Below are 26,542 nucleotides of genomic sequence, written 5' to 3' on the forward strand. Positions count from 1 at the left end.
GCTCACTCCTGGCGTCCCATATGCCTACACTCGAATCTTTGTCTTTTTCACACTGGATAGCTTTTGGCCTTGGGTTTAGCTTGGAATGCCCAGCAGCCTCCATGTCAAATGGAGAGAAACAGTGATAACCACTGTAGATCTTGTCTGTTAGGTGCTTAAACACTAGGACGTTGTGAGCATTTAGTAAACTGTAGCATCGTGGAGACCAGGAACCTGACTCTCCATTTCCCGACTGCTTAGAGACAATATCTGGTACAAAGGCAGGAAAATTAGGCCTATGCAAACCTCCAGGTCACAACTTCTCCTCTTCTCTGTACTGAGCATTTTCCCAGCCACCTCTATCACACGTGCTGCTGACTGAATGAAGGCGCCGTTTCTGTATTGTTTCCTTCCCCTCAAGTTGCAGCTCCGCAGTGTTATTAGGGATCGTCTCTCCTGGGTCTCTTCCCTGAGATACTTACGCAGCAATGCGAATGCCGAGTTCTTCTCCTAAGCACATGAGGATTTTAACATTTAACTTTAGCTCCTCTACCACCCATGGAAAGAGATGGAAAGATTGTCTCTCATGTGAAAATTATCAGAAAAATCTACCTTTGAGATTAGGTTCCACCATACAATATGTATGTGAAATTCTGTAAGCAATTTCACAGCTTCTCTTAGTAAACGAAAGAAAAAAAAATCACTATTTTCTCTACTTCCCGGACACAAAATAAATATTGATGAATTGAATGATTGAAGGCTTAAGAAAATCATTTGGAAAGTAAAAAATTATAGGACTAAGAGTTGTGTCAGCTATGTGAGCAGAGAGATGCTTTCAGATCTTGAAATAATAATTTTTAAGGTGCTGGCTCTGTTGTCTAATTAAAGAGAGAAACAGTGGGGTCATAGCAGCAGAAATTCGAGGAAATTTTAAAATGTGAGAGAACTGTGAGTACAGCAGTTACTGTGCGACGTCATGATAGTTCTCATTCTTTCTGAGTATGTCTATAATGAAGCTTTAATAACACCCTTATGCTAGGACTGTTGAAGATTCATGAGGCAATAATGCAAAAATGTGTTTCTCTGACATAGTGTTCATTAAATGTCAAGTATTACAAATGTGAAGATCAGTATTGGAAATAGCGATGGTCAACCAGGTAACTGTGAATTCTAATAGACACCTCCCAATCACTGGCATCCCCAGTTCTCAGATCTCAGGTCTCAGGTGGCTTTCTTCCTATTTATTCAGAGCCAACATGAAGGACCAGATATAAACGGAGACATATGAAATGAAGTACGTTTTATATCTTGGTAAAAGATGAACTTGCACTAAGACTAGTTCCATCAGATTTCCCTGAATGATACAATATGAGTTCGAACACTCCTCTTGAGAGTGTTAAAGCTCTGATGAGTTAGCATTAAGTATAGGTCAAATTCTTGGTCCTTCATGCTGACCATGTCATAATGTTGTTTTATTAAATTTCTGAACTTGATCCTGGTTTTATTTGGATGCTTATCCTGGCATAAAAGCAATTGCTAAAATTTTGTGTTTTTATTTTATTCAGGACACTCTACTTAGATATTCACGTGTATTGAATTAGAATCTTCCTATTAAATGTGAACGTGTGCTATTTGGTATCTTCACACTACAGTGAACAAGATGAAGCCAAGAGAGGCATGGCTCCCCAAGTCATCAGGTAGAAAGAAGTGGGCCAGAATCACAGCACTGCCCCGGCTGCAGATCCATACCTTTCGTCAGCCCTCGGTCAGGTGCTCCCCGGAGGGTTGGCACACCAAGGGAAGAGGTCCTGTGAGTCCCATTTGTTCTTGTAACTCCAATTAGGATCATACTGCCAAAACCTGGTTGATTGAAAGAATAAGAAGAATGCATTTATTTGCAAGACATCGTGTAGGGCATTGAGCGTGTTGCTTGCTTTAGCAGCACTAGCTGAAGATATATGTTCAAGCAGTTATTCTTCTTCTCCAGGAGAAAGTCAGAGATCCTACTGTGGTGGTCATAACGATACTTTCAAAGTCTCTGATAATTCCTACTCCCTTCATTCTTGCAGACAGAGGAGCAGCATGAGGAGGGAGAACCAGAGCAGCGTGTCCGGCTTCCTCCTCCTGGGGCTCCCCATCCGGCCAGAGCAGCAGGGCGTGTTCTTCACCCTGTTCCTGGGCATGTACCTGACCACGGTGCTGGGGAACCTGCTCATCATCCTGCTCATCAGGCTGGACTCTCGCCTCCACACGCCCATGTACTTCTTCCTCAGCCACTTGGCCTTCACTGATGTCTCCTTTGCATCTGTCACTGTCCCAAAGATGTTGAGGGACATGCACTCTAAGGACAAGTTCATCCCCTATGGAGGGTGCATTTTACAGATGTATTTTTTCATAGTTTTTTGCTGTCTTGATAATCTCCTTCTTGCAGTGATGGCATATGACAGGTACGTGGCCATCTGTCACCCTCTACACTATACCACCATCATGAGGGAAGGGTTGTGTGTGCTGCTGGTGGCTGGCTCCTGGTTTGTCTCCTGTGGCACTGCCCTCTTGCACACCCTCCTCCTGGCCCAACTGTCTTTCTGTGCTGACAATATCATTCCCCACTTCTTCTGTGACCTTCCCCTCCTACTCAAGCTGTCCTGTTCAAATACCTCTGTCAATGATCTAGTCATATTTACCGCAGTGGCTGTGCTTGGCATTATTCCATTGAGTGGTATTATAGCCTCTTATGGCCGTATTGGGGCCTCTATCCTGAGAGTCCCCTCTACCACAGGGCTCCGCAAAGCCTTGTCCACATGTGGCTCCCACCTCTCTGTGGTGTCTCTCTTCTATGGAACAATTATAGCTCTGTACTTTTCCTCTTCATCAAGTGATTCCAATGACAAAGCCATGATAGCCTCTCTGATGTATACAGCGGTGACCCCCATGTTAAACCCCTTTATTTACAGCCTAAGGAACAGAGACATAAAACTGGCTCTAGGGATTCTTTTCAGAAACAATATCCTAGTCACCAAGTGAGAATCATCTAACCGTGTTCTTATTTCACCCACGGCCTTTGTCATATGGATCTTCTCAAAAACTTGCATGTCTATCACCTATGTCGCCAGAACCGTCCCAAGTGTTCTTCATAGGCTGATACGTTATTGGATTTAATCCCTTCATCTTTAATCGTATCCATTGAACATTTCTTTTTCAATCATTTTAAATATGGCATTTCTGAAACATGCGTTTATCTTGTAGTCTCAAAGCACCAAACTACTTATCAGTCAGGAGTGTGATTCACATTCGTAAATAGATTGAGCCTGTTTTGTCTCTTACTGGAGAGCGAGGAGACTTGCTGAGACACAGAACACACCAACCACCTCTCAGAAGGAAAACAGCACCAGCATTTTCCATTCCCTTTTTAAAGATAAAACCGCTTTTGCTTTAAGACATGATTAGATGTAGGAAATGTGACGGTGTTTTAGATTAAGCTAGACTTTTTCACACCCGATTTGTCGACCCCCTGGTGGTAGCTGTTCAGAATTCTCAATGTGCTATAGTATGTCTCATTTCGCCTAAAATGAAATGATGATTTGTACGTTAAAGTGGAGCTAGTTTAAGTTTTGTGGAATATATTTTTGATAGGTAAAGAAACCCTCCTTCGCAATAGGTGATATAACTTTAATTATAATTGAGTTTGTACTCGTTGAAGTAAATGCAGTATCAATCAGCTGCTTATTTCCTCATTCTTACTATTGTTTTCTATAGCTATAAATATTCAATAAAGTTTTCAATGTTTATTTGAATAAGGTCCAGAATGCTTACCTTCTTAATGTAGTAGCTACTTGATAAAGTGCTTCTGAGGGCTAAACGAACTTTAGTTTGAATGTATCTGTGACAAGTACTTAACAGGGCAGCACAGAGTAGTCAATTGAAAGATCAAATTTCCCCATTCCAGGAAGACTCTACTTTTTGCCTCTGAGTTGAATTTATGTGGTGAATACAACCTATATCGGCCTAATTTTAGTCTGGAGAAAGGAGTGTTGTCTTGTTCCCACACTGAGCGCTCCCACTTCTCATAGGGAGAAGCTGAGTGCATGCCGTCACAACTCACACACAGGAAAACACTTAGTGCCTGAATATTATGTGCCAGGCGATTTTTAAGTTCTGGGAATAAAAAATGGGAAAGATAACATCGAAACGAAGACAGGACTGAGGACAGGTGAGGGAGCATGGGGATATCTGGGGAAAAGCACTCCAAGCATGAAGATCGGCAACTAGCAATACCCTGAGGTGAGACGTCCCCTGGCTTATTAAGGGGGACTCTGCACAGGGCCAAGAGGGGGAGGAATGGAAGGCAGTACATTTACAGATATCAGGGGACAAATTTGGTGGAGAAGTTACGGTCATTGTAGATGCATTAGCCAATGTTCTCCAGAGAAATAGAATCAATAAGCTGTGAGAGTGTGTGTGTGTGTCTCTGTGTGTGTGTGTGTGTCCACGAGTGTGTAGAAAGAGAGATGTATATTAAGGAACTGGCTCATACAATTGTGCAACTGTGGAGGTTCGTAAGTCCCAAATCTGCAGGCTAGGCTGGCAGACAAAAACCCGAGGAAAAGTTGCAGTTTGAAGTGAAGGCTGTCTGCTGACGGAGCTGTCTCTTTTTTCGGGGAGGTCAGAATTCTTCTTAAGGACTTCAACTGCCTAGATGAGTCCCACCTACATTATGGAGGGCAATCTGCTTTACTCAGAGCCTGTTGATGTCACTGTTAATCTCATTCAAAAATATACCATTATAGAAACATCTAGAATAGTGTTTGACAAAATATCTAGGTACAGTAGCTAGGCAATCTGACAATATGGAATATTCAATATGGAATAACAGGATCATACTTTTTTTTTTTCCATTAAAGACACCCATGTTTTAAAAAATAAATGTATTGGGGTTACACCGGTTCATCACATTATATAAATTTCGGGGTTATAGCTATAAGGAGACATGCGTATTCTCTACTGTGTGCTTACCACCTGAAGTCGAGTCTCTTTCCATCACCATGTATTTGACCCCCTGTACCCTATTTGTCCTCCCCCAACCCTTTCCCTTCTAGTAACCGCCATTCTGTTGTCTGTATCTATGAGTCTGTGTGTTATTTTGTTTGTTCCTGTGTTGTTTTGTTTTAGAAGCCTCATGTGAGTGAAATCATACAGGTCTTTTCTTTCCACCTGACTTATTTCATTTAGCATAATACTCTCAAGATCTATTCCTGTTTAGCACAAATGGCAATATTTTATCTCTAGATTTTTTGAAGTATAAAACTTTACATATTTAAAGTATACAACTGGAATAGTTTTGACATATGTAAACCCACAACACTATCACTAAATGCTGTCGAGATTATGAAGTTTCCTCGTGCCCACCCTTCTGCTCTTTCTTTGCTCCTTCCATCTGTCCCCAGGAGAATCACTGATCCTTTTTCTGTCACATAGATTAGGTTGCATCTTCTCGAAGTTTATCTAAATGGAATCATACAGTGTATATACTTTTATTGCTGTCTTCTCGCACTCTGAATGAGCATTTCGTGGCTCACCCATGTTAGAATATGCATCAATACAAATTTCATTCTTTTTATTCATTTGTTTTTTTTTTTATTGCTGAGTATTATTCCATTGCATACACATACACAGCTTTCTTTCCCCATTCACCTGTTCATGGACAGGTGGTATTCTCCCTAGCTCCAAGTCTGATTTTTACTATTCCCCGGAATGTTTGCCATTTTCCTACAATTTATTTTGCATTAATGTTTTTTCTGCACCTCTTACTTGAATGTGTATTCCCCAAGAGGGGTTTCTGTTTCTGTTACTCACTGCTATATTTCTGAAGTATATATCACTATCTTATTTTTGTGAGAGACTTAATAATGATTTAAGTCAATTTTCGAACAAAAGAATTAATTAAAAAATAAGCAAGCACCTCATGTGAGCCATGATTGATCCCTGCTGATACCGTCAATGACAATAAACCTTAACATGCGTTAAGCTTTACTTATGTGCTTATTTAACCATCCTTCAAACCCACAGAACGAGAACTGTTATTATTTCCACATTGAAGAATCTGAGTCTTTGAGATTTTTGGCAAAATACTCAGATATGCTCTTAGTAAGCAGCGAGCTCATAATCATTTTCCCCAGAGCATACGGTTTCAATCCACCTACTCCTCAGCAAGGCAGGGACCCTATGCTTCAGAATCTCACGGGAGCATGGGGAGACCCGTGGATTAGTAAGGGTGTAATGGAAGTCTGAATCAGGTCTGGTAGGTGCTGTGGGAGCCTGCAGCAGCTGCTGGAGCCTGTACATTGCCTGGGCCATACTCAGCTGAACACTGAAGCTCAATTTGTGATGCGAGGCTGCCGGTGACTGGGAATCTCCTGCTTCCGATCCGGAGACCTGACCTGAAGCCCGACATATCACCAACATCATGGACACCTTCTCCTGTGACTCCAGTTGCAGCTCAGGCCCTCTGGACCCTAAACGTGCTCCTTCCCAAGGGCCCAGGAGAAAGTAGGGTAATTAGCCCGAGCTGACTGCTGCTCCACTCAGGGATTTGGGGCTGTTTTCCTCTCGGGGTTCATTCTGATGGGTACAAAGAGGTTGTCTGCCCATCATTTTGAATCTGGTGTACAGTATGAAATCCTGTAAAAGTCCTCAGTCCACCGATGTTTGCTTTCCTTCCTTTAATCCTGGGTCTTCTGCACAGAAAGGGAAGATTCAGGTAACATCATGAAGCAGAAGGTATCTGAACTCACAGTACTGGTAGAGATCGGCTGGGGCCCAGAAATGTCCATAGTCGTGTGTGTGCACATGTGCACGTGTGTGTGTGTGTGGGGGGGGCGCACTCCACTGATTCACACACTGAGTTCAGTGATTTGAATAATTGGGCGCCTGGAAGCCCACTATTTCTGACACTCTTCTTCAAGTTTATTGACATAGTGTAGAAACTAAATGCTCGCTCCTGGCGTTCCATATGCCTACACTTGAATCTTTGTCTTTTTCACACTAGATAGTTTTTGTCTTGGGTTTAGGTTGGACTGCCCAGCAGCCTCCATGTCAAAGGGAGAGAAACAGTGATAACCACTGTAGATCTTGTCTGTTAGCTGTTTAAACCCTAGGATGTTGTGAGCATTTAGTACACTGTAGTATCGTGGTGACCAGGACTCTACTCTCCATTTCCCGTTTTTTAGGAAACAATATCCGGTACAAAGGCAGGAAAATTAGGCCTATGCAAACCTCCAGGTCACACTTTCTCCTCTTCTCTGTACTGAGCATTTTCCCAGCCACCTCTTTCACACGTGGTGCTGACTGAATGAAGGCGCCGTTTCTGTATTGTTTCCTTCCCCTCAAGTTGCAGCTCCTCAGTGTTATTAGGGATCGTCTCTCCTGGGTCTCCTCCAGGAGATGTCTGCAGTCCCGGTTTCCCTTCTGGGATGACCTACCCGGTCAGATACTTACACAACAGTGTGAATGTCGAGTTCCTCTCCTAAGCATATGAGGATTTGAACATTTAACTTTAGTTCAGCCCTTGTGTCACCCATGGAAAGAAATGGGTATATTCTCTCTCTTGTGAAAATTATCACAAAATCTACCGTTGAGATTAGGTTCCACCATGCAATATCTATGTGAAGTCCCATAAGCAATTTCACTACTTCTCTTAGTAAATGAAAGAAAAAATCACTATTTTTTCTACTTCCCAGACCCAAATTAAACATTGATGAATTGAATGAACTTGAAGGTTTATGAAAGCCATTTGCACACTAAAGGCCTATAGGACTGTGAGTGCTGACTGGTATGTGAGGAAGGAGATGCTTTCAAATCCTGAAATAATATTTCTTAAGGTGTTGGCTCTGTTGTCGAGTTAAAGAGAGGGAGAAACAGTAGGGTCATAAGAGCAGAGATTCGATGAATTTAGGAAATGTGAAAAAGTGAGAGAATTGTGAGTACAGCAGTTACTGTGTAACGTCATGATAGTTCTCATTCCTTCTGAGTATGTCTACATTGAAGCTTTAATAACAGCTTTATGCTAGGACTGTTGAAGATTCAATGAGGCATTGATGCAAAAATGTGTTTGTCTAACATAGTGTTCATTAAAGGTCAATTATTACAAGCGTGAAGATCAATATTGGGAAATAGCCATTGTCAACCAGGTAACTGTGAATTCTAATAGACACCTCCCATCCTTCGGCAGCCATAGTTCTCAGATCACAGATCTCAGATGTCTTTCTTTCTACTATTTCTGAGCCAACTTGCATCACCAGATATAAACAGAGACACGAAATGAAGTACGTTTTATATCTTGGCAAAAGATGAACTTGCACTATGTCAAGTTCCATCAGATTTATCCCAGTGATAAGATCCGAGATTGGAAACTTCCCTTGAGAGTGTGAGAGCTCTGATGAGTTAGCAGAAACGGTAGGTGAAATTCTTGGTCCATCATGCTGACCATCTCGTAATGTTGTTCTGTTAAATTTCTGAACTCGATCCTGGTTTTATTTGGATACTTATCCTGGCGTAAAAGCAATGGCTAAAATTTTGTGTGTTTATTTTATTCAGGACACTGTTCTTAGATATTCACGTGTATTGAATTGGAATCCTCCTATTAAATGTGTACATGTGCTATTTGGTATCTTCACACTACAGTGAACAAGATGAAGCCAATAGAGGCATAGCTCCCTAAGTCATCAGCTAGAAAGAGGTGGGGTCAGAATCACTGCACTGCCCTGGCTGCAGATCCATATCTTTGGTCAGCCTCTGTCAGGTGCTCCGCGGAGAGTTGGCACGCCAAGGGAAGAGGTCCTGTGTGTCCCATTTGTTCTTGTAACTCCAATTAGTATCATAATGCCAAAACCTGGTTGATTGAAAGAATAAGAAGAATGTATTTTTTTGCAAGACATCGTGTAGGACATTTGAGCATGTTGCTTGCTTTAGCAGCACTAGCTGATGATATAAGTTCAAGCAGTTATTCTTCTTCTCCAGGAGAAAATAAGAGTCCCTATTGTGGTGGCCATAATGAGACTTTCAAAGTCTCTGATAATTCCCATTCCCTTCATTCCTGCAGACAGAGGAGCAGCATGAGGAGGGAGAACCAGAGCAGTGTCTCTGGCTTCCTCCTCCTGGGGCTCCCCATCCGGCCAGAGCAGCAGGGCGTGTTCTTCGCCCTGTTCCTGGGCATGTACCTGACCACGGTGCTGGGGAACCTGCTCATCATCCTGCTCATCAGGCTGGACTCTCGCCTCCACACGCCCATGTACTTCTTCCTCAGCCACTTGGCCTTCACTGATGTCTCTTTTGCATCTGTCACTGTCCCAAAGATGTTGAGGGACATGTACTCTATGGACAAATTCATCCCCTATGCAGGGTGCATTTCACAGATGTATTTTTTCATAGTTTTTGGCTGTCTTGATAATCTCCTTCTTGCAATGATGGCATATGACAGGTACGTGGCCATCTGTCACCCTCTACGCTATACCATAATCATGAGGGAGGGGCTGTGTGTGCTGCTGGTGGCTGGCTCCTGGCTTGTCTCCTGTGGCACTGCCCTCTTGCACACCCTCCTCCTGGCTCAGGTGTCCTTCTGTGCTGACAATATCATTCCCCACTTCTTCTGTGACCTACCCGTCCTACTCAAGCTGTCCTGTTCAAATACCTCTGTCAATGAGATGGTGATATTCATCGTAGTGGCTGTGTTTGCCATTATTCCATTGAGTGGTATATTGGTCTCTTATGGCTGTATTGGGGCCTCTATCCTGAGAGTTCCCTCTACCACAGGGCTCCGCAAAGCCTTGTCCACATGTGGCTCCCACCTCTCTGTGGTGTCTCTCTTCTATGGAACAACTCTAGCACTGTACTATTCATCTTCATTAAGCGATTCCAACGACAAAGCCAGAATAGCCTCTCTGATGTATACAGTGGTGACCCCTATGTTAAACCCCTTTATTTACAGCCTAAGGAACAGAGACATAAAATTGGCTCTGGGGATTCTTTTCAGAAACAACATCCTAGTCACCAAGTGAGAATCATCTAACTGTGTTCTTATTTCACCCACGGGGTTTGTCATATATATCTTCTCAAAAAATTGTACGTCTATCACGTATGTTGCCAGCACCCTCCCAAGGGTTCTTCATAGGCTGATACGTTATTGGATTTAATCCTTTCATCTTTAATCATATCTGGTGTCCATTTATTTTTCAATCATTCTAAATATGGCATTTCTGAAACATGCGTTTATCTTGTAGTCTTCAAAGCAACAAACTACTTATCAGTCACGTGTGTCATTCACATTTGTAAATAGGTTGAGCCTTTTTTGTCTCTTACTGGAGAGCGAGGAGACTTGCTGAGACACAGAACACACGAACTACCTCTCAGAATGAAAACAGCACCAGCATTTTCCATTCCCTTTCTAAAGATAAAACCGCTTTTGCTTTAAGACATGATTAGATGTACGAAATGTGACAGTGTTTTAGATTAATCTACACTTTTTCACACCCGATTTGTAGACGCCCTGGTGGTAGCTGTTCAGAATTCTCAATGGGCTATACTATGTCCCATTTCGCCTATAATGAAATGAAGATTTGTACGTTACAGTGGAGCCAGTTTAAGTTTTGTGGAATATATTTTTGATAGGTAAAGAAACCCTCCTTAGGAATAGGTGATATAACTTTTAATTATAATTGAGTTTGTACTCGTTGAAGTAAATGCAATATCAATCAGCTCCTTATTTACTCATTCTTACTATTGTTTTCCATAGCTATAAATATTCAGTAAAGTTTTCAATGTTTATTTGAATAAGGTCCAGAACGCTTACCTTCTTAATGTAGTATCTACTTGATAAAGTGCTTCTGAGGGCTAATTGAACTTTAGTTTGAATGTATCTGTGACAAGTACTTAACAGGGCAGCACAGAGTAGTCAATCGAAAGATCAAATTTCCCCATTCCAGGAAGACTCTACTTTTTGCCTCTGAGTTGAATTTTTGTGGTGAATACAACCTATATCGGCCTAATTTTAGTCTGGAAATAGGAGTGTTGTTTTGTTCCCACTCTCAGCGGTGCCACTTCCCCTTGGGAGAAGCTGAGTGCATGCCGTGACAACTCACACACAGAAAAACACTTAGTGTGTGAATATTATGTGCCAGGCGATTTTCTAAGTTCTGGGAATACAAAATGGGAAAGATAACATCGAAATGAAGACAGGACTGAGGACAGGTCAGGGAGCATGGGGATATCAGGGGAAAAGCACTGCAAGCATGAAGATCGGCAACGAGCAATATCCTGAGGTAAGATGTCCCCTGGCCTATTAAGGGGGCCTCTAGACAGGGCCAAGACTGGGAGGAATGGAACGGAATACGTTTACAGATATCAGGGGACAAATTTGGTGACTAAGTTGCGGTCATTTTAGATGCATTAGCCAGTTCTCCAGAGAAATAGAATCAATAAGCCGTGAGTGTGTGTGTGTGTGTGTTTCCACATGAGTGTAGAAAGAGAGATATATATTAAGGAATTGGGTCATACAACTGTGCAACTGTGGAGGTTCATAGTCCCAAATCTACAGGGTAGGCTGGCAGACAAACTCCGAGGAAAAGCTGCAGTTTGAAGTGTAGGCTGTCTGCTGACGGAACTGTCTCTTCTGTGGGGGAGGTCAGAATTCTTCTTAAGGCCTTCAACTGCCTAGATGAGTCCCACCTACAGTATGGAGGGCAATCTGCTTTACTGAGAGCCTGCTGATTTCATTGTTCATCTCATTCAAACATAAACCATTATAGAAACATCTAGAATAGTGTTTGACAAAATATCTAGGTACAGTAGCTAGGCAATATGGCAATATGGAATATTCAATATGGAAAAACATGATCATACTTTATTTTGTTTTTTTTCCATTAAAGACACTCATGTTTTAAAAAATAAATGTATTGGGGTCACACTGGTTCGTCACATTATATAAATTTCAGGGTTACAACTACAATGAGACTCCTGTATACTCTATTGTGTGCTTACCACCTGAAGTCGAGTCTCTTTCCGTCACCATGTATTTGACCCCCTTTACCCTATTTGTCCTCCCCCAACCCTTTCCCTTCTAGTAACCACCATTCTGTTGTCTGTATCTATGAGTCTGTGTGTTATTTTGTTTGTTCCTGTGTTGTTTTGTTTTAGAAGCCTCATGTGAGTGAAATCATACAGGTCTTTTCTTTCCACCTGACTTATTTCATTTAGTATAATACTCTCAAGATCTATTCCTGTTTGCACAAATGGCAATATTTCATCTCTAGATATTTCGAAGTATAAACCTTTACATATTTAAAGTATACAATTGGAATAGTTTTGACATGTGTGCATCCACAAAACTATCACTAAAAGCTGTCGAGATTATGAAGTTTCCTCATGCCCACCCTTCTGCTCTTTCATTTCTCCTTCCATCTGTCTCCAGGGGAATCACTGATCTGTTTTCTGTCACATAGATTAGGTTGCATCTTCTCGAAGTTTATCTAAATAAAATCATATTGTGTATAGTTTTTACTGCTGTCTTCTTGCAGTCAGCATAAGCATTTTGAGATTCACCATGTTAGAATATGCATCAATACATCTCTCATTCTTTTTATTCATTCATTCATTTTTTAAATTGCTGAGTATGAGGACATTAATTTCATTGTATGATCATATACAGCTTTCTTTTCCCCATTCACTTGTTCATGGACATTTGGGATTCTCTCTTGCTGCAAGTCTTATTTTTACTATAGCCCAGGAATTTTTGCCATTTTCCTACCATTTTTTTTGCATTAACATTTTTTCTGCACCTCCTACTTGAAAGCGTATTCCCCAAGAGAGGTTTCTGTTTCTGTTACTCACTGCTATATCTCCAAAGTATGTATCACTATCTTATTTTTGTGAGAAACTTAATTATGATTTAAGTGAATGAACGAACAAAAGAATTAATTAAAAAATAAGCAAGCACCTCGTGTGAGCCATGGTTGATCCCTGCTGATACCGTCAATGACAATAAACCTTAACACACTTTAAGCTTTCGTTATGTGCTTATTTAACCATCCTTCAAACCCACAGAACGAGAACTGCTATTATTTCCACATTGACGAATCTGAGTCTCTGAGACCTTTGGCAAAATATGCAGGTATGCTCTTAGTTAGCAGTAAGCTCATAATCATTTTCCCCAGAGCATACGGTTTCAATCTCCCTACTTCTCACCAAGGCAGGGACCCTATGCTTCAGAACCTCACAGGGGCGAGGGGAGACCCGTGGATTAGTAAGGGTATAATGGAGGTCTGAAACAGGTCTGCGTAGGTACTGTGGGAGCCTGCAGCAGCTGCTGGAGCCTGTGCATTGCCTGGGCCATACACAGCTGAACAGAGAAGCTGAATTTGTGATGCGAGGCTGCCGGTGACCGGGGAACTTCCTGCTTCCGATCCGGAGAACTGACCTGAAGCCCAACATATCACCAACATCATGGACACCGTCTCCTGTGACTCCAGTTGCAGCTCTGGCCCTCTGGACCCTAAACATGCTCCTTCCCAAGGGCCCAGGATGAAGTAGGGTAATTAGCCCGAGCTGACTGCTGCTCCACTCAGGGATTTGGGGCTGTTTTTCTCTCGGGGTTCTTTCTGATGGGTACAAAGAGGTTGTCTGCCCATCATTTTGAATCTGGTGTACAGTATGAAATCCTGTAAAAGTCCTCAGTCCACCGATGTTTGCTTTCCTTCCTTTAATCCTGGGTCTTCTGCACAGAAAGGGAAGATTCAGGTAACATCATGAAGCAGAAGGTATCTGAACTCACAGTACTGGTAGAGATCGGCTGGGGCCCAGAAATGTCCATAGTCGTGTGTGTGCACATGTGCACATGTGCGTGTGTGCGTGCACGCACTCCGCTGATTCACACATTGAGTTCTCTCACCTAGAATATATATAAGTCATGGATGGCTGGAAATTTCCTCTCAGAAAGTGTGCACTTCGTTTCCTTGAGTTTGTTGTCTGTGTGCTGTGTGTAAGACACTGTGCATCACCTGTGATTTGAATATGTATGACCGCTTACGATTTCAATGCATGCGGTAGAGGGTGCGTGATAGTTCTGTGTGCCGCTGTGAGGTGCATGTGACACTGTACTGTGTTTTTGAGTTTTGCATAAATTTGTGTGAAGGTGACTCATACCCTGACTGCATTTACCTACCTTGATATAAGATAGAGAAATCTATAAGTCTCCATTTGGCAAGTGTGTATCTGTCACAATAACTGCTTTTGTGTGTAACGAACTCATATCCTCACTTCCTTTACTCAGATGATGTATAGGATAGAGACTTAAAATCAAGCTACAAATACGTGTGCGTGTGTGTGTGTTTAATATTCTCATACGCTGACTCTCTACTTGCTAGAGATCAGAATCCACACAGGCAGCTCCAAAAAAAAAAAAAAAAAAAAAAAAAAAAAAAAAAAAAAAAAAAAAAAAAAAAGTCCCTTTTGAAGAAGAGTTGGGGTCATTTTTCAGTGATTTGAATAATTGGGCATCTGGAAGCCCACTATTTTTGACCCTCTTCTTCAACTTTATTGACATAGTTTAGAAACTAAATGCTCACTCCAGGCGTCCCATATGCCTACACTCGAATCTTTGTCTTTTTCACACTGGATAGCTTTTCGCCTTGGGATTAGCTTGGAATGCCCAGCAGCCTCCAAGTCAAAGGGAGAGAAACAGTGATAACCACTGCAGATCTTGTCTGTTAGGTGCTTCAACACTAGGACATTGTGAGCATTTAGTAAACCGTAGCATCGTGGAGACCAGGAACCTGACTCTCCATTTCCTGACTGCTTAGGAGACAATATCTGGTACAAAGGCAGGAAAATTAGGCCTAATAAAACAACATTATGACATGGTCAGCATGAAGGACCAAGAATTTGACCTATACTTAATGCTAACTCATCAGAGCTTTCACCCTCTCAAGAGGAGTGTTCGAATTCATATCGAACGGCTTCTCCTCTCTCTGTACTGAGCATTTTCCCAGCCACCTCTTTCACACGTGCTGCTGACTGAATGAAGACGCCGTTTCTGTATTGTTTCCTTCCCCTCAAGTTGCAGCTCCGCAGTGTTATTAGGGATCGTCTCTCCTGGGTCTCCTCCAGGAGATGTCTGCGGTCCCAGTTTCCCTTCTGGGATGACCTACCCGGTCAGATACTTACACAACAATGCGAATGCCGAGTTCCTCTCCTAAGCATATGAGGATTTTGACATTTAACTTTAGCTCCTCTACCACTCATGGAAAGAGATGGAAAGATTCTCTCTCTTGTGAAAATTATCAGAAAAATCTACCTTTGAGATTAGGTTCCACCATACAATATGTATGTGAAATTCTGTAAGCAATTTCACAGCTTCTCTTAGTAAATGAAAGAAAAAAAATCACTATTTTCTCTACTTCCCGGACACAAAATAAATATTGATGAATTGAATGATCTTGAAGGCTTAAGAAAACCATTTGGAAACTAAAGGATTATAGGACTATGAGTTGTGACAGCTACGTGAGCATGGAGATGCTTTCAGATCTTGAAATAATAATTTTTAAGGTGCTGGCTCTGTTGCCTAATTAAAGAGAGAAACAGTGGGGTCATAGCAGCAGAAATTCGAGGAAATTTTAAAAACGTGACAGAACTGTGAGTACAGCAGTTACTATGTGATGTCATGATAGTCCTCATTCTTTCTGAGTATGTCTATAATGAAGCTTTAATAATACCCTTATGCTAGGACTGTTGAAGATTCATGAGGCAATAATGCAAAAATGTGTTTCTCTGACATAGTGTTCATTAAATGTCAAGTATTACAAGTGTGAAGATCAGTATTGGAAATAGTGATGGTCAACCAGGTAACTGTGAATTCTAATAGACACCTCCCAATCACTGGCATCCCCAGTTCTCAGATCTCAGGGTTCAGGTGGCTTTCTTCCTATTTATTTCTGAGCCAACATGAAGGACCAGATATAAACGGAGACATATGAAATGAAGTACGTTTTATATCTTGGTAAAAGATGAACTTGCACTAAGACTAGTTCCATCAGATTTCCCTCAATGGTAGGATATGAGTTCGAAAACTCCTCTTGAGAGTGTGAAAGCTCTGATGAGTTAGCATTAACTATAGGTCAAATTCTTGGTCCTTCATGCTGACCATCTCATAATGTTGTTTTATGAAATTTCCGAACTTGATCCTGGTTTTATTTGGATGCTTATCCTGGCATAAAAGCAATTGCTAAAATTTTGTGTTTTTATTTTATTCAGGACACTCTCCTTAGATATTCACGTGTATTGAATTAGAATCCTCCTATTAAATGTGAACATGTGCTATTTGGTATCTTCACATAACAGTGAACAAGATGAAGCCAAGAGAGGCGTGGCTCCCTACGTCATCAGCTAGAAAGAGGTGGGGCCAGAATCACAGCACTGCCCTGGCTGCGGATCCATATCTTTGGTCAGCCCTGTGTCAGGTGCTCCCTGGAGGGTTGGCACGCCAAGGGAAGAGGTCCTGTGTGTCCCATTTGTTCTTGTAACTCCAATTAGGATCATACTTCCAAAATCTGGTTGTTTGAAAGAATAAGAAGAATGCATTTATTGGGAAGACATCATGTAGGGCATTGAGAGTGTTGCTTGCTTTAGCAGCACTACCTGACGATATATGTTCAAGCAGTTATTCTTCTTCTCCAGGACAAAGTCAGAGATCCTACTGTGGTGGCCATAATGACATCTTCAAAGTCTCTGATAATTCCTACTCCCTTCATTCCTGCAGACAGAGGAGCAGCATGAGGAGGGAGAACCAGAGCAGCGTGTCCGGCTTCCTCCTCCTGGAGCTCCCCATCCGACCAGAGCAGCAGGGCGTGTTCTTCGCCCTGTTCCTGGGCATGTACCTGACCACGGTGCTGGGGAACCTGCTCATCATCCTGCTCATCAGGCTGGACTCTCGCCTCCACACGCCCATGTACTTCTTCCTCAGCCACTTGGCCTTCACTGATGTCTCCTTTTCATCTGTCACTGTCCCAAAGATGTTGAGGGACATGCACTCTAAGGACAAGTTCATCCCCTATGCAGGGTGCATTTTACAGATGTATTTTTTTATAGTTTTTGGCTGTCTTGACAGTCTCCTTCTTGCAATGATGGCATATGACAGGTACGTGGCCATCTGTCACCCTCTGCACTATACCGCCATCATGAGGGAGGGGCTGTGTGTGCTGCTGGTGGCTGGCTCCTGGCTTGTCTCCTGTGGCACTGCCCTCTTAGACACCCTCCTCCTGGTCCAACTGTCCTTCGGTGCTGACAATATCATTCCCCACTTCTTCTGTGACCTTCCCGTCCTACTCAAGCTGTCCTGCTCTAATACCTCTGTCAATGAGATGGTCATATTCACTGTAGGGGCTCTGGTTGTCATTTTTCCCTTTTTTGCCATCCTGGTCTCTTATGGCCGTATTGGGGCCTCTATCTTGAGTGTCTCCTCGACCCAAGGGCTCCGCAAAGCTTTGTCCACATGTTGCTCCCACCTCTCTGTGGTGTCTCTCTTCTATGGAACAATTATAGCTCTGTACTTTTCCTCTTCATTAAGCGATTCCAATGACAAAGCCATGATAGCCTCTCTGATATATACAGCGGTGACCCCCATGTTAAACCCCTTTATTTACAGCCTAAGGAACAGAGACATAAAACTGGCTCTGGGGATTCTTTTCAGAAACAACATCCTAGTCACCAAGTGAGAATCACCTAACCGTGTTCTTATTTCACCCACTGGCTTTGTCATATGGATCTTCTCAAAAACTTGCATGTCTATCACCTATGTCGCCAGCACCCTCCCAAGTGTTCTTCATAGGCAGTTACGTTATTGGATCTACTCCCTTCCATATTAGTCATATCCGTTGTCCATTTATTTTTCGATCATTCTAAATATTGCATTTCTGAAACACTGCGTTTATCTTGTAGTCTTCAAAGCACCAAACTACTTATCAGTCACGTGTGTGGTTCACAATTCTAAATGGGTTGAGCTTTTTTTGTATCTCCCTGGAGAGCGAGGAGACTTGCTGAGACACAGAACACACCAATCACCTCTCAGGAGGAAAACGGCACCAGCAATATCCATTCCCTTTTTAAAGATAAAACCGCTTTTGCTGTAAGACATGATTAGATGTGCAAAATGTGACGGTGTTTTAGATTAAGCCAGACTTTTTCACACCCGATTTCTCGACCTTCTGGTGGTAGCTGTACAGAATTCTCAATGGGCTATACTATGTCTAATTTCGCATATAATGAAATGACGATTTGTACGTTAAAGTGGAGCTAGTTTAAGTTTTGTGGAATATTTTTGATAGGTAAAGAAACCCTCCTTAGCAATAGGTGATATAACTTTAATTATAATTGAGTTTATACTCGTTGAAGTAAAGCAATATCAATCAGCTCCTTATTTCCTCATTCTTACTATTATTTTCCATAGCTATAAATATTCAGTAAAGTTTCCAATGTTTATTTGAATAAGGTCCAGAACGCTTACCTTCTTAATGTAGTAGCTACTTGATAAAGTGCTTCTGAGGGCTAAATGAACTTTAGTTTGAATGTATCTGTGACAAGTACTTAACAGGGCAGCACAGAGTAGTCAATCCAATGATCAAATTTCCCCATTCTAAGAAGACTCTACTTTTTGCCTCTGAGTTGAATTTTTGTGGTGAACACAACCTATATCGGCCTAATTTTAGTCTGGAAAAAGGAATGTTGTCCTGTTCCTACACTGAAGGCTCCCACTTCTCATTGGGAGAAGCTGAGTGCATGCCGTCACAACTCACACACAGAAAAACACTTAGTGTGTGAATATTATATGCCAGGTGATTTTCTAAGTTCTGGGAATACAAAATGGGAAGGATAACATCCAAACAAAGACATGACTGAGGACAGGTGTGGGAGCATGGGGATATCAGGGGAAAAGCATTCCAAGCATGAAGATCGGCAACTAGCAATACCACTTAATAAGCCGTCCCCTGGCTTATTAAGTGGCCTCTGGACAGGGCCAAGAGGGGGAGGCATGGAAGGCAATACGTTTACAGATATCAGGGGACAAATTTGGTGGAGAAGTTACGGTCATTTTAGATGCATTAGCCAATGTTCTCCAGAGAAATAGAATCAATAAGCCTGAGTGTGTTTGTGTGTGTGTGTGTCCACGTGTGTGTAGAAAGAGAGATGTATATTAAGGAATTGGGTCATACAACTGTGCAACTGTGGAGGTTCATAGTCCGAAATCGACAGGGTAGTCAGGCAGACGAACCCCGAGGAAAAGCTGCAGTTTTAAGTGAAGGCTGTCTGCTGACGGAACTGTCTCTTCTTTAGGTGAGGTCAGAATTCTTCTTAAGGCCTTCAACTGACTAGATGAGTCCCACCTACATTATGAAGGGCAATCTGCTTTACTCAGAGCCTGCTGATTTCATTGTTCATCTCATTCAAAGATATACCGTTATAGAAACATCTAGAATAGTGTTTGACAAAATATCTAGGTACAGTAGCTAGGCAATATGACAATATGGAATATTCAATATGGAATAACATGATCATACTTAATTTTGTTTCTTTTTCCGCTAAAGACATCCATGTTTTAAAATATAAATGTTTGAGGTTACACTGGTTCATCACATTATATAAATTTCAGGGTTACAGCTATAAGGAGACACCTGTACACTCTATTGTGTGCTTACCACCTGAAGTCGAGTCTCTTTCCGTCACCATGTATTTGACCCCCTTTACCCTATTTGTCCTCCCCCAACCCTTTCCCTTCTAGTAACCACCATTCTGTTGTCTGTATCTATGAGTCTGTGTGTTATTTTGTTTGTTCCTGTGTTGTTTTGTTTTAGAAGCCTCATATGAGTGAAATCATACAGGTCTTTTCTTTCCACCTGACTTATTTCATTTAGTATAATACTCTCAAGATCTATTCGTGTTTTGCACAAATGGCAATATTTCATCTCTAGATTTTTTGAAGTATAAAACTTTACATATTTAAAGTATACAATTGGAATAGTTTTGACATGTGTACACCCACAACACTCTCACTAAAAGATGTCGAGATTATGACGTTTCCTCGTGCCCACCCTTCTGCTCTTTCTTTGCTCCTTCCATCTGTGCCCAGGGGAATCACTGATCTGTTTTCTGTCACATAGGTTAGGTTGCATCTTCTCGAAGTTTATCTAAATGGAATCATACAGTGTATATACTTTTATTGCTGTCTTCTTGCACTCAGAATAAGCATTTCGTGGCTCACCCACATTAGAATATGCATCAATACAAATTTCATTCTTTTTATTCATTTTTTTATTTATTTTTTTATTGCTGAGTATTATTCCATTGTATACACATACACAGCTTTCTTTCCCCATTCACCTGTTCATGGACATGTGGTATTCTCCCTTGCTCCAAGTCTGATTTTTACTATTCCCAGGAATGTTTGCCATAATCCTACAAACTATTATATGTTAACATTTTTTCTGCGCCTCCTACTTGAATGCGTATTCCCCAAGAGGGGTTTCTGTTTCTGTTACTCACTGCTATATCTCCGAAGTATATATCACTATCTTATTTTTGTGAAAAACTTCATAATAATTTAAGCGAATGAACGAACAAAAGAATTAATTAAAAAATAAGCAAGCACCTCGTGTGAGCCATGGTTGATCCCTGCTGATACCGTCAATGAGAGTAAACCTTAATACCCTTTAAGCTTTCGTTAAGCATTTAAACATCCTTCAAACCCCCATAACGAGAACTGTTATTATTTCCACTTTGAAGAAGCTGAGTCTCTGAGATCTTTGGCAAAATACTCAGGTATGCTCTTAGTAAGCAGCGAGTTCATAATCATTTTCCCCAGGGCATACGGTTTCATCCCCCTACTCCTCAGCAAGACAGGGACCCTATGCTTCAGAACCTCACAGTGGCGAGAGGAGTTCCGTGGATTAGTAAGGGTATAATGGAGGTCTGAATCAGGTCAGTAGATGCTGTGGGAGCCTCCAGCAGCTGCTGGTGCCTGTGCATTGCCTGGGCCATACGCAGCTGAATAGAGAAGCCGAATTTGTGATGCGAGGCTGCGGGTGACTGGGGAACCTCCTGCTTCCGATCCGGAGACCTGACCTGAAGCCCAATGTATCACGAACATCAATGGGCACCTTCTCCACTGACTCCAGTTACAGCTCAGGCCCTCTGGACACTAAACGTGCTCCTTCCCAAGGGCCCAGGAGGAAGTAGGGTAATTAGCCCGAGCTGACTGCTGCTCCTCTCAGGGGCTGTTTTCCTCTCGGGGTTCATTCTGATGAGTAAAAAGAGGTTGTCTGCCCATCGTTTTGAATCTGGTGTACAGATATGAAATCTTGTAAAAGTCCTCAGTCCACTGATGTTTGCTTTCCTTCCTTTAATCCTTGGTCTTCTGCACAGAAAGTGAAGATTCAGGTAACATCATGAAGCAGAAGGTATCTGAACTTCCAGTACTGGAAGAGATCAGCTGGGGCCCAGAAATGTTCATATTTGTGTGTGTGCACATGTGCACATGTGTGTGTTTGCTTGCGCACACTCCACTGATTCACATATTGAGTTCTCTCACCTAGAATATATATAAGTCATGGACGCCTGGAAATTTCCTTTTGTAAAGAGTACACTTCGTTTCCTTGTTTTTGTTGTCTGTGTGCTGTGTGTAAGACACTGTGCATCACCTGTGATTTGAATATATATGACCGCTTACGACTTCAGTGCATGTGGTAGAGGGTGCGTGATAGTTCTGTGTGCCGCTGTGAGGTGCATGTGACACTGTACTTTGTTTTTGAGTTTTGCATAAATTTGTGTGAAGGTGACTCATACCCTGACTGCATTTACCTACCTTGATATAAGATAGAGAAATCTATAAGTCTCCCTTTGGCAAGTCTGTATCTGTCACAATAACTGCTTTTGTGTGTAACGAACTCATATCCTCACTTCCTTTACTCAGATGATGTGTAGGATAGAGACTTAAAATCAAGCTACAAATCCGTGTGCGTGTGTGTGTGTTCAATATTCTCATATTCTGACTCTCTACTTGCTAGAGACCAGAATCCACACAGGCAGCTCCAAAAAGAATAAAAAGAAAAACAAGAAAAAAAAAAGAAAAGAAAAGAAAAGTAAACAGTCCCTTTTGAAGAAGAGTTGGGGTCATTTTTCAGTGATTTGAATAATTGGGCATTTGGAAGCCCACTATTTTTGACCCTCTTCTTCAACTTTATTGACATAGTTTAGAAACTAAATGCTCACTCCAGGCGTCCCATATGCCTACACTCGAATCTTTGTCTTTTTCACACTGGATAGCTTTTGGCCTTGGGTGCCCAGCAGCCTCCAAGTCAAAGGGAGAGAAACAGTGATAACCACTGTAGATCTTGTCTGTTAGGTGCTTAAACACTAGGACGTTGTGAGCATTTAGTAAACTGTAGCATCGTGGAGACCAGTAACCTTACTCTCCATTTCCTGATTGCTTAGGAGAAAATATCTGGTACAAAGGCAGGAAAATTAGGCCTATGCAAACCTCCAGGTCACTGCTTCTCCTCTTCTCTGTACTGAGCATTTTCCCAGCCACCTCTATCACACGTGGTGCTGACTGAATGAAGGCACCGTTTCTGTATTGTTTCCTTCCCCTCAAGTTGCAGCTCCGCAGTGTTATTAGGGATCGTCTCTCCTGGGTCTCCTCCAGGAGATGTCTGCGGTCCCGGTTTCCCTTCTGGGATGACCTACCCGGTCAGATACTTACACAACAATGTCAACATGGAGTTCCTCTCCTAAGCACATGAGGATTTTGACATTTAACTTTAGCTCCTCTACCACCCATGGAAAGAGATGGAAAGATTCTCTCTCTTGTGAAAATTATCAGAAAATATACCTTTGAGATTAGGTTCCACCACGCGATATCTATGTGAAATTCTGTAAGCAATTTCACTGCTTCTCTTAGTAAACGAAAGAAAAAAAATCACTATTTTCTCTACTTCCCGGACACAAAATAAACATTAATGAATTGAATGATCTTGAAGGCTTAAGAAAAGCATTTGGAAACTAAGGATTATAGGACTATAAGTTGTGACAGCTATGTGAGCAGAGAGATGCTTTCAGATCTCTAAATAAGAATTTTTAAGGTGCTGGCTCTGTTGCCTGATTAAAGAGAGAAACAGTGGGGTCATAGCAGCAGAAATTCAAGGAAATTTTAAAACTTGAGAGACCTGTGAGTACAGCAGTTACTGTGTAACGACACGATAGTTCTCATTCCTTCTGAGTATGTCTACAACGAAGCTTTAATAACAACTTTATGCTAGGACTGTTGAAGATTCAATGAGGCATTGATGCAAAAATGTGTTTGTCTAACATAGTGTTCATTAAAGGTCAATTATTACAAGCATGAAGATCAATATTGGGAAATAGCCATTTTCAACCAGGTAACTGTGAATTCTAATAGACACCTCCCATCCTTCAGCATCCCTAGTTCTCAGATTTGAGAGCTCAGGTGTCTTTCTTCCTACTATTTCTGAGCCAACTTGCATCACCAGATATAAACAGAGACACGAAATGAAGTACGTTTTATTTCTTGGCAAAAGATGAACTTGCACTAAGTCACGTTCCGTCAGATTTATCTCAGTGATAAGATCTGAGCTTGGAAACTTCCTTTGAGAGTGTGAGAGCTCTGATGAGTTAGCATAAACTATAGGCCAAATTCTTGGTCCCTCATGCTGACCATCTCATAATGTTGTTTTATTAAATTTCTCAACTTGATTCTAGTTTTATTTGGATACTTATCTTGGTGTAAAAGCAATGGCTAAAATTATTTGTATATTTTATTCAGGACACTGTTCTTAGATATTAATATGTATTGATTAGAATCCTCTTATTAACTGTGAACATGTGCTATTGGAATCTTCACACTATAGTGGCACAAGATGAAGCCAAGAGAGGCGTGGCTCCTAAGTCATCAGCTAGAAAGAGGTGGGGCCAGAATCACAGCACTGCCCCGGCTGCAGATCCATACCTTTGTTCAGCCCTCTGTCAGGTGCTCTCCAGAGGGTTGGCATGCCAGAGAAGACGTCCTGTGAGTCCCATTTGTTCTTGTAACTCCAATTAGGATCATAATGCCAAAACCTGGTTGATTGAAAGAATAAGAAGAATGCATTTATTTGCAAGACATCGTGTAGGGCATTGAGCGTGTTGCTTGCTTTAGCAGCACTAGCTGATGATATAAGTTCAAGCAGTTATTCTTCTTCTCCAGGAGAAAGTCAGAGTTCCTACTGTGGTGGCTATAATGACACTTTCAAAGTCTCTGATAATTCCCACTCCCTTCATTCCTGCAGACAGAGGAGCAGCATGAGGAGGGAGAACCAGAGCAGCGTGTCCGGCTTCCTCCTCCTGGGGCTCCCCATCCGGCCAGAGCAGCAGGGTGTGTTCTTTGCCCTGTTCCTGGGCATGTACCTGACCACGGTGCTGGGGAACCTGCTCATCATCCTGCTCATCAGGCTGGACTCTCGCCTCCACACGCCCATGTACTTCTTCCTCAGCCACTTGGCCTTCACTGATGTCTCCTTTTCATCTGTCACTGTCCCAAAGATGTTGAGGGACATGCACTCTAAGGACAAGTTCATCCCCTATGCAGGGTGCATTTTACAGATGTATTTTTTCATAGTTTTTGGCTGTCTTGACAGTCTTCTTCTTGCAGTGATGGCATATGACAGGTACGTGGCCATCTGTCACCCTCTACACTATACCACCATCATGAGAGAGGGGCTGTGTGTGCTGCTGGTGGCTGGCTCCTGGCTTGTCTCCTGTGGCAGTGCCCTCTTGCACACCCTCCTCCTGGCTCAGGTGTCCTTCTGTGCTGGCAATATCATTCCCCACTTCTTCTGTGACCTTCCCCTTCTATTCAAGTTGTCCTGTTCAAATACCTCTGTCAATGAGCTAGTCATATTCACCGTAGTGGCTGTGCTTGCCATTATTCCATTGAGTGGTATATTGGTCTCTTATGGCCGTATTGGGGCCTCTGTCCTGAGAGTCCCCTCTACCACAGGGCTCCACAAAGCCTTGTCCACATGTGGCTCCCACCTCTCTGTGGTGTCTCTCTTCTATGGAACAATTATAGCTCTGTACTTTTCCTCTTCATCAAGTGATTCCAGTGATAAAGCCATGATAGCCTCTCTGATGTATACAGCGGTGACCCCCATGTTAAACCCCTTTATTTACAGCCTAAGGAACAGAGACATAAAATTGGCTCTGGGGATTCTGTTCAGAAACAACATCCTAGTCACCAAGTGAGAATCACCTAACTGTGTTCTTATTTCACCCACTGGCTTTGTCATAGAGGCCTCGAAAAATTGTGTGTCTATCACCTATGTCACTAGCACCCTCCCAACTGTCATGGGCAATTACATTATTGGATCAACTCCCTACTATATTAGTCATATCCATTGTTCATTTTTTTTCAATATCCTAAATATGGCATTGCCCACAATACGTGTTTATCTTGTAGTCTTCAAGGCACCAAAGTACTTATCATTCAGGTGTGTGATTCAGAATTCTAAATGACTTGAGCTTTGTTTTATCTTCCTGGAGATCGAGGAGCCTTGCTAAGACACAGAACACACCAACCACGTCTCGGAAAGAAAATGACATCAGCATTTATTTACTTTTTAAAGATAAAACTAGTTTTGCTTTAAGACATGATTAGAGGTATGAAATGTGATGGTATTTTGGATTAAGCTGCACCTTCTCATACCCGATTTCCCGACCCTGAGGTGGTAGCTGGTCAGAATCCTCAATGTGCTACGTGTCACTTTGCCTATAATAAAATGAAGATTTGTTGCTTTAAGCAGAGTCAGTATAAGTTTCGTGTAATATTGTTTTGATAGGCATAAAAAAACCCTCGTCATCATTATATAACGTTTAATTATAACTCACAGTTTCTATGCATTAAAGTAAATGCGACATAAATCAGCTCATTTCCTCTTCCTTACCTATTGTTTTCCAAAGCAACACATATTCAGTCAAGTTTCCAATGTTTATTTTAATGAAGTCCAGAATGCTTATCTTCTTAATGTAGTAGCTAGTTAATAAAGTGCTTCTGAGGGCAGCTAAAACCTAAATAAACTTTAATTTGATTGGACCTGTGACAAGGACTTAACAAGGGAGAGCACGGCATCAATCCAATGATCGAATTTCTTCCTTCCAGGAAGACTCTAAGTTTTGCTTCTGAGTTGGATTATTGTGGTGAAGACAACCTATATCGGACTAATTTTAGTCTGGAGAAAGGAGTGTTGTCTTGTTCCCACACTGAGCGCTCCCACTCCTCATGGGGAGAAGCTGAGTGCATGCCGTCACAGCTCACACACAGAAAAACAGTGCGTGGTTATTATGTGCCAGACAAATTTCTAAGTTCTAGGAATACAAAATGGGAAAGATAACATCCAATAACAGCACAAATGAGGACAGGTGAGGGAGCATGGGGATATCCGGGGAAAAGCACTTCAAGCATGAAGATCAGCAACTAGCA

The 26,542-nt window shown here is 41.9% G+C and overlaps 2 protein-coding genes across 2 annotated transcripts; both read left to right on the forward strand.

Moving 5' to 3' along the window:
- The first annotated feature begins 2,061 nt into the window (after positions 1 to 2,061).
- Positions 2,062 to 10,031, forward strand: LOC120614219 (olfactory receptor 1J4). The gene is made up of 2 exons (XM_039876999.1): positions 2,062 to 2,558; positions 9,089 to 10,031. The coding sequence occupies exons 1-2, from the start codon at positions 2,062 to 2,064 to the stop codon at positions 10,029 to 10,031; spliced, it is 1,440 nt and encodes a 479-aa protein (XP_039732933.1).
- Positions 10,032 to 16,793: 6,762 nt separating this feature from the next.
- LOC120614220 (olfactory receptor 1J4) lies at positions 16,794 to 25,330 on the forward strand. Its single transcript, XM_039877002.1, has 2 exons — positions 16,794 to 17,290; positions 24,366 to 25,330. Exons 1-2 carry the CDS (start codon positions 16,794 to 16,796, stop codon positions 25,306 to 25,308), a joined length of 1,440 nt encoding a protein of 479 aa, XP_039732936.1. The 3' UTR covers positions 25,309 to 25,330.
- The last annotated feature ends 1,212 nt before the right edge of the window (positions 25,331 to 26,542 follow it).

Source organism: Pteropus medius, unplaced genomic scaffold (assembly GCF_902729225.1).
Source record: "Pteropus medius unplaced genomic scaffold, Ma_sr-lr_union100, whole genome shotgun sequence".
NCBI lineage: Eukaryota > Metazoa > Chordata > Mammalia > Chiroptera > Pteropodidae > Pteropus > Pteropus medius.

Excerpts from the sequence above, each read along its gene's own strand:
- LOC120614220 (XM_039877002.1), top strand. The coding sequence starts at position 16,794 with ATGAGGAGGGAGAACCAGAGCAGCGTGTCCGGCTTCCTCCTCCTGGAG. Across the intron at positions 17,291-24,365 it reads ACCCTCCTCCTGGTCCAACT|CATGAGGAGGGAGAACCAGA; the intron begins GTCCTTCGGTGC and ends ACAGAGGAGCAG.
- LOC120614219 (XM_039876999.1), top strand. The coding sequence starts at position 2,062 with ATGAGGAGGGAGAACCAGAGCAGCGTGTCCGGCTTCCTCCTCCTGGGG. Across the intron at positions 2,559-9,088 it reads ACCCTCCTCCTGGCCCAACT|CATGAGGAGGGAGAACCAGA; the intron begins GTCTTTCTGTGC and ends ACAGAGGAGCAG.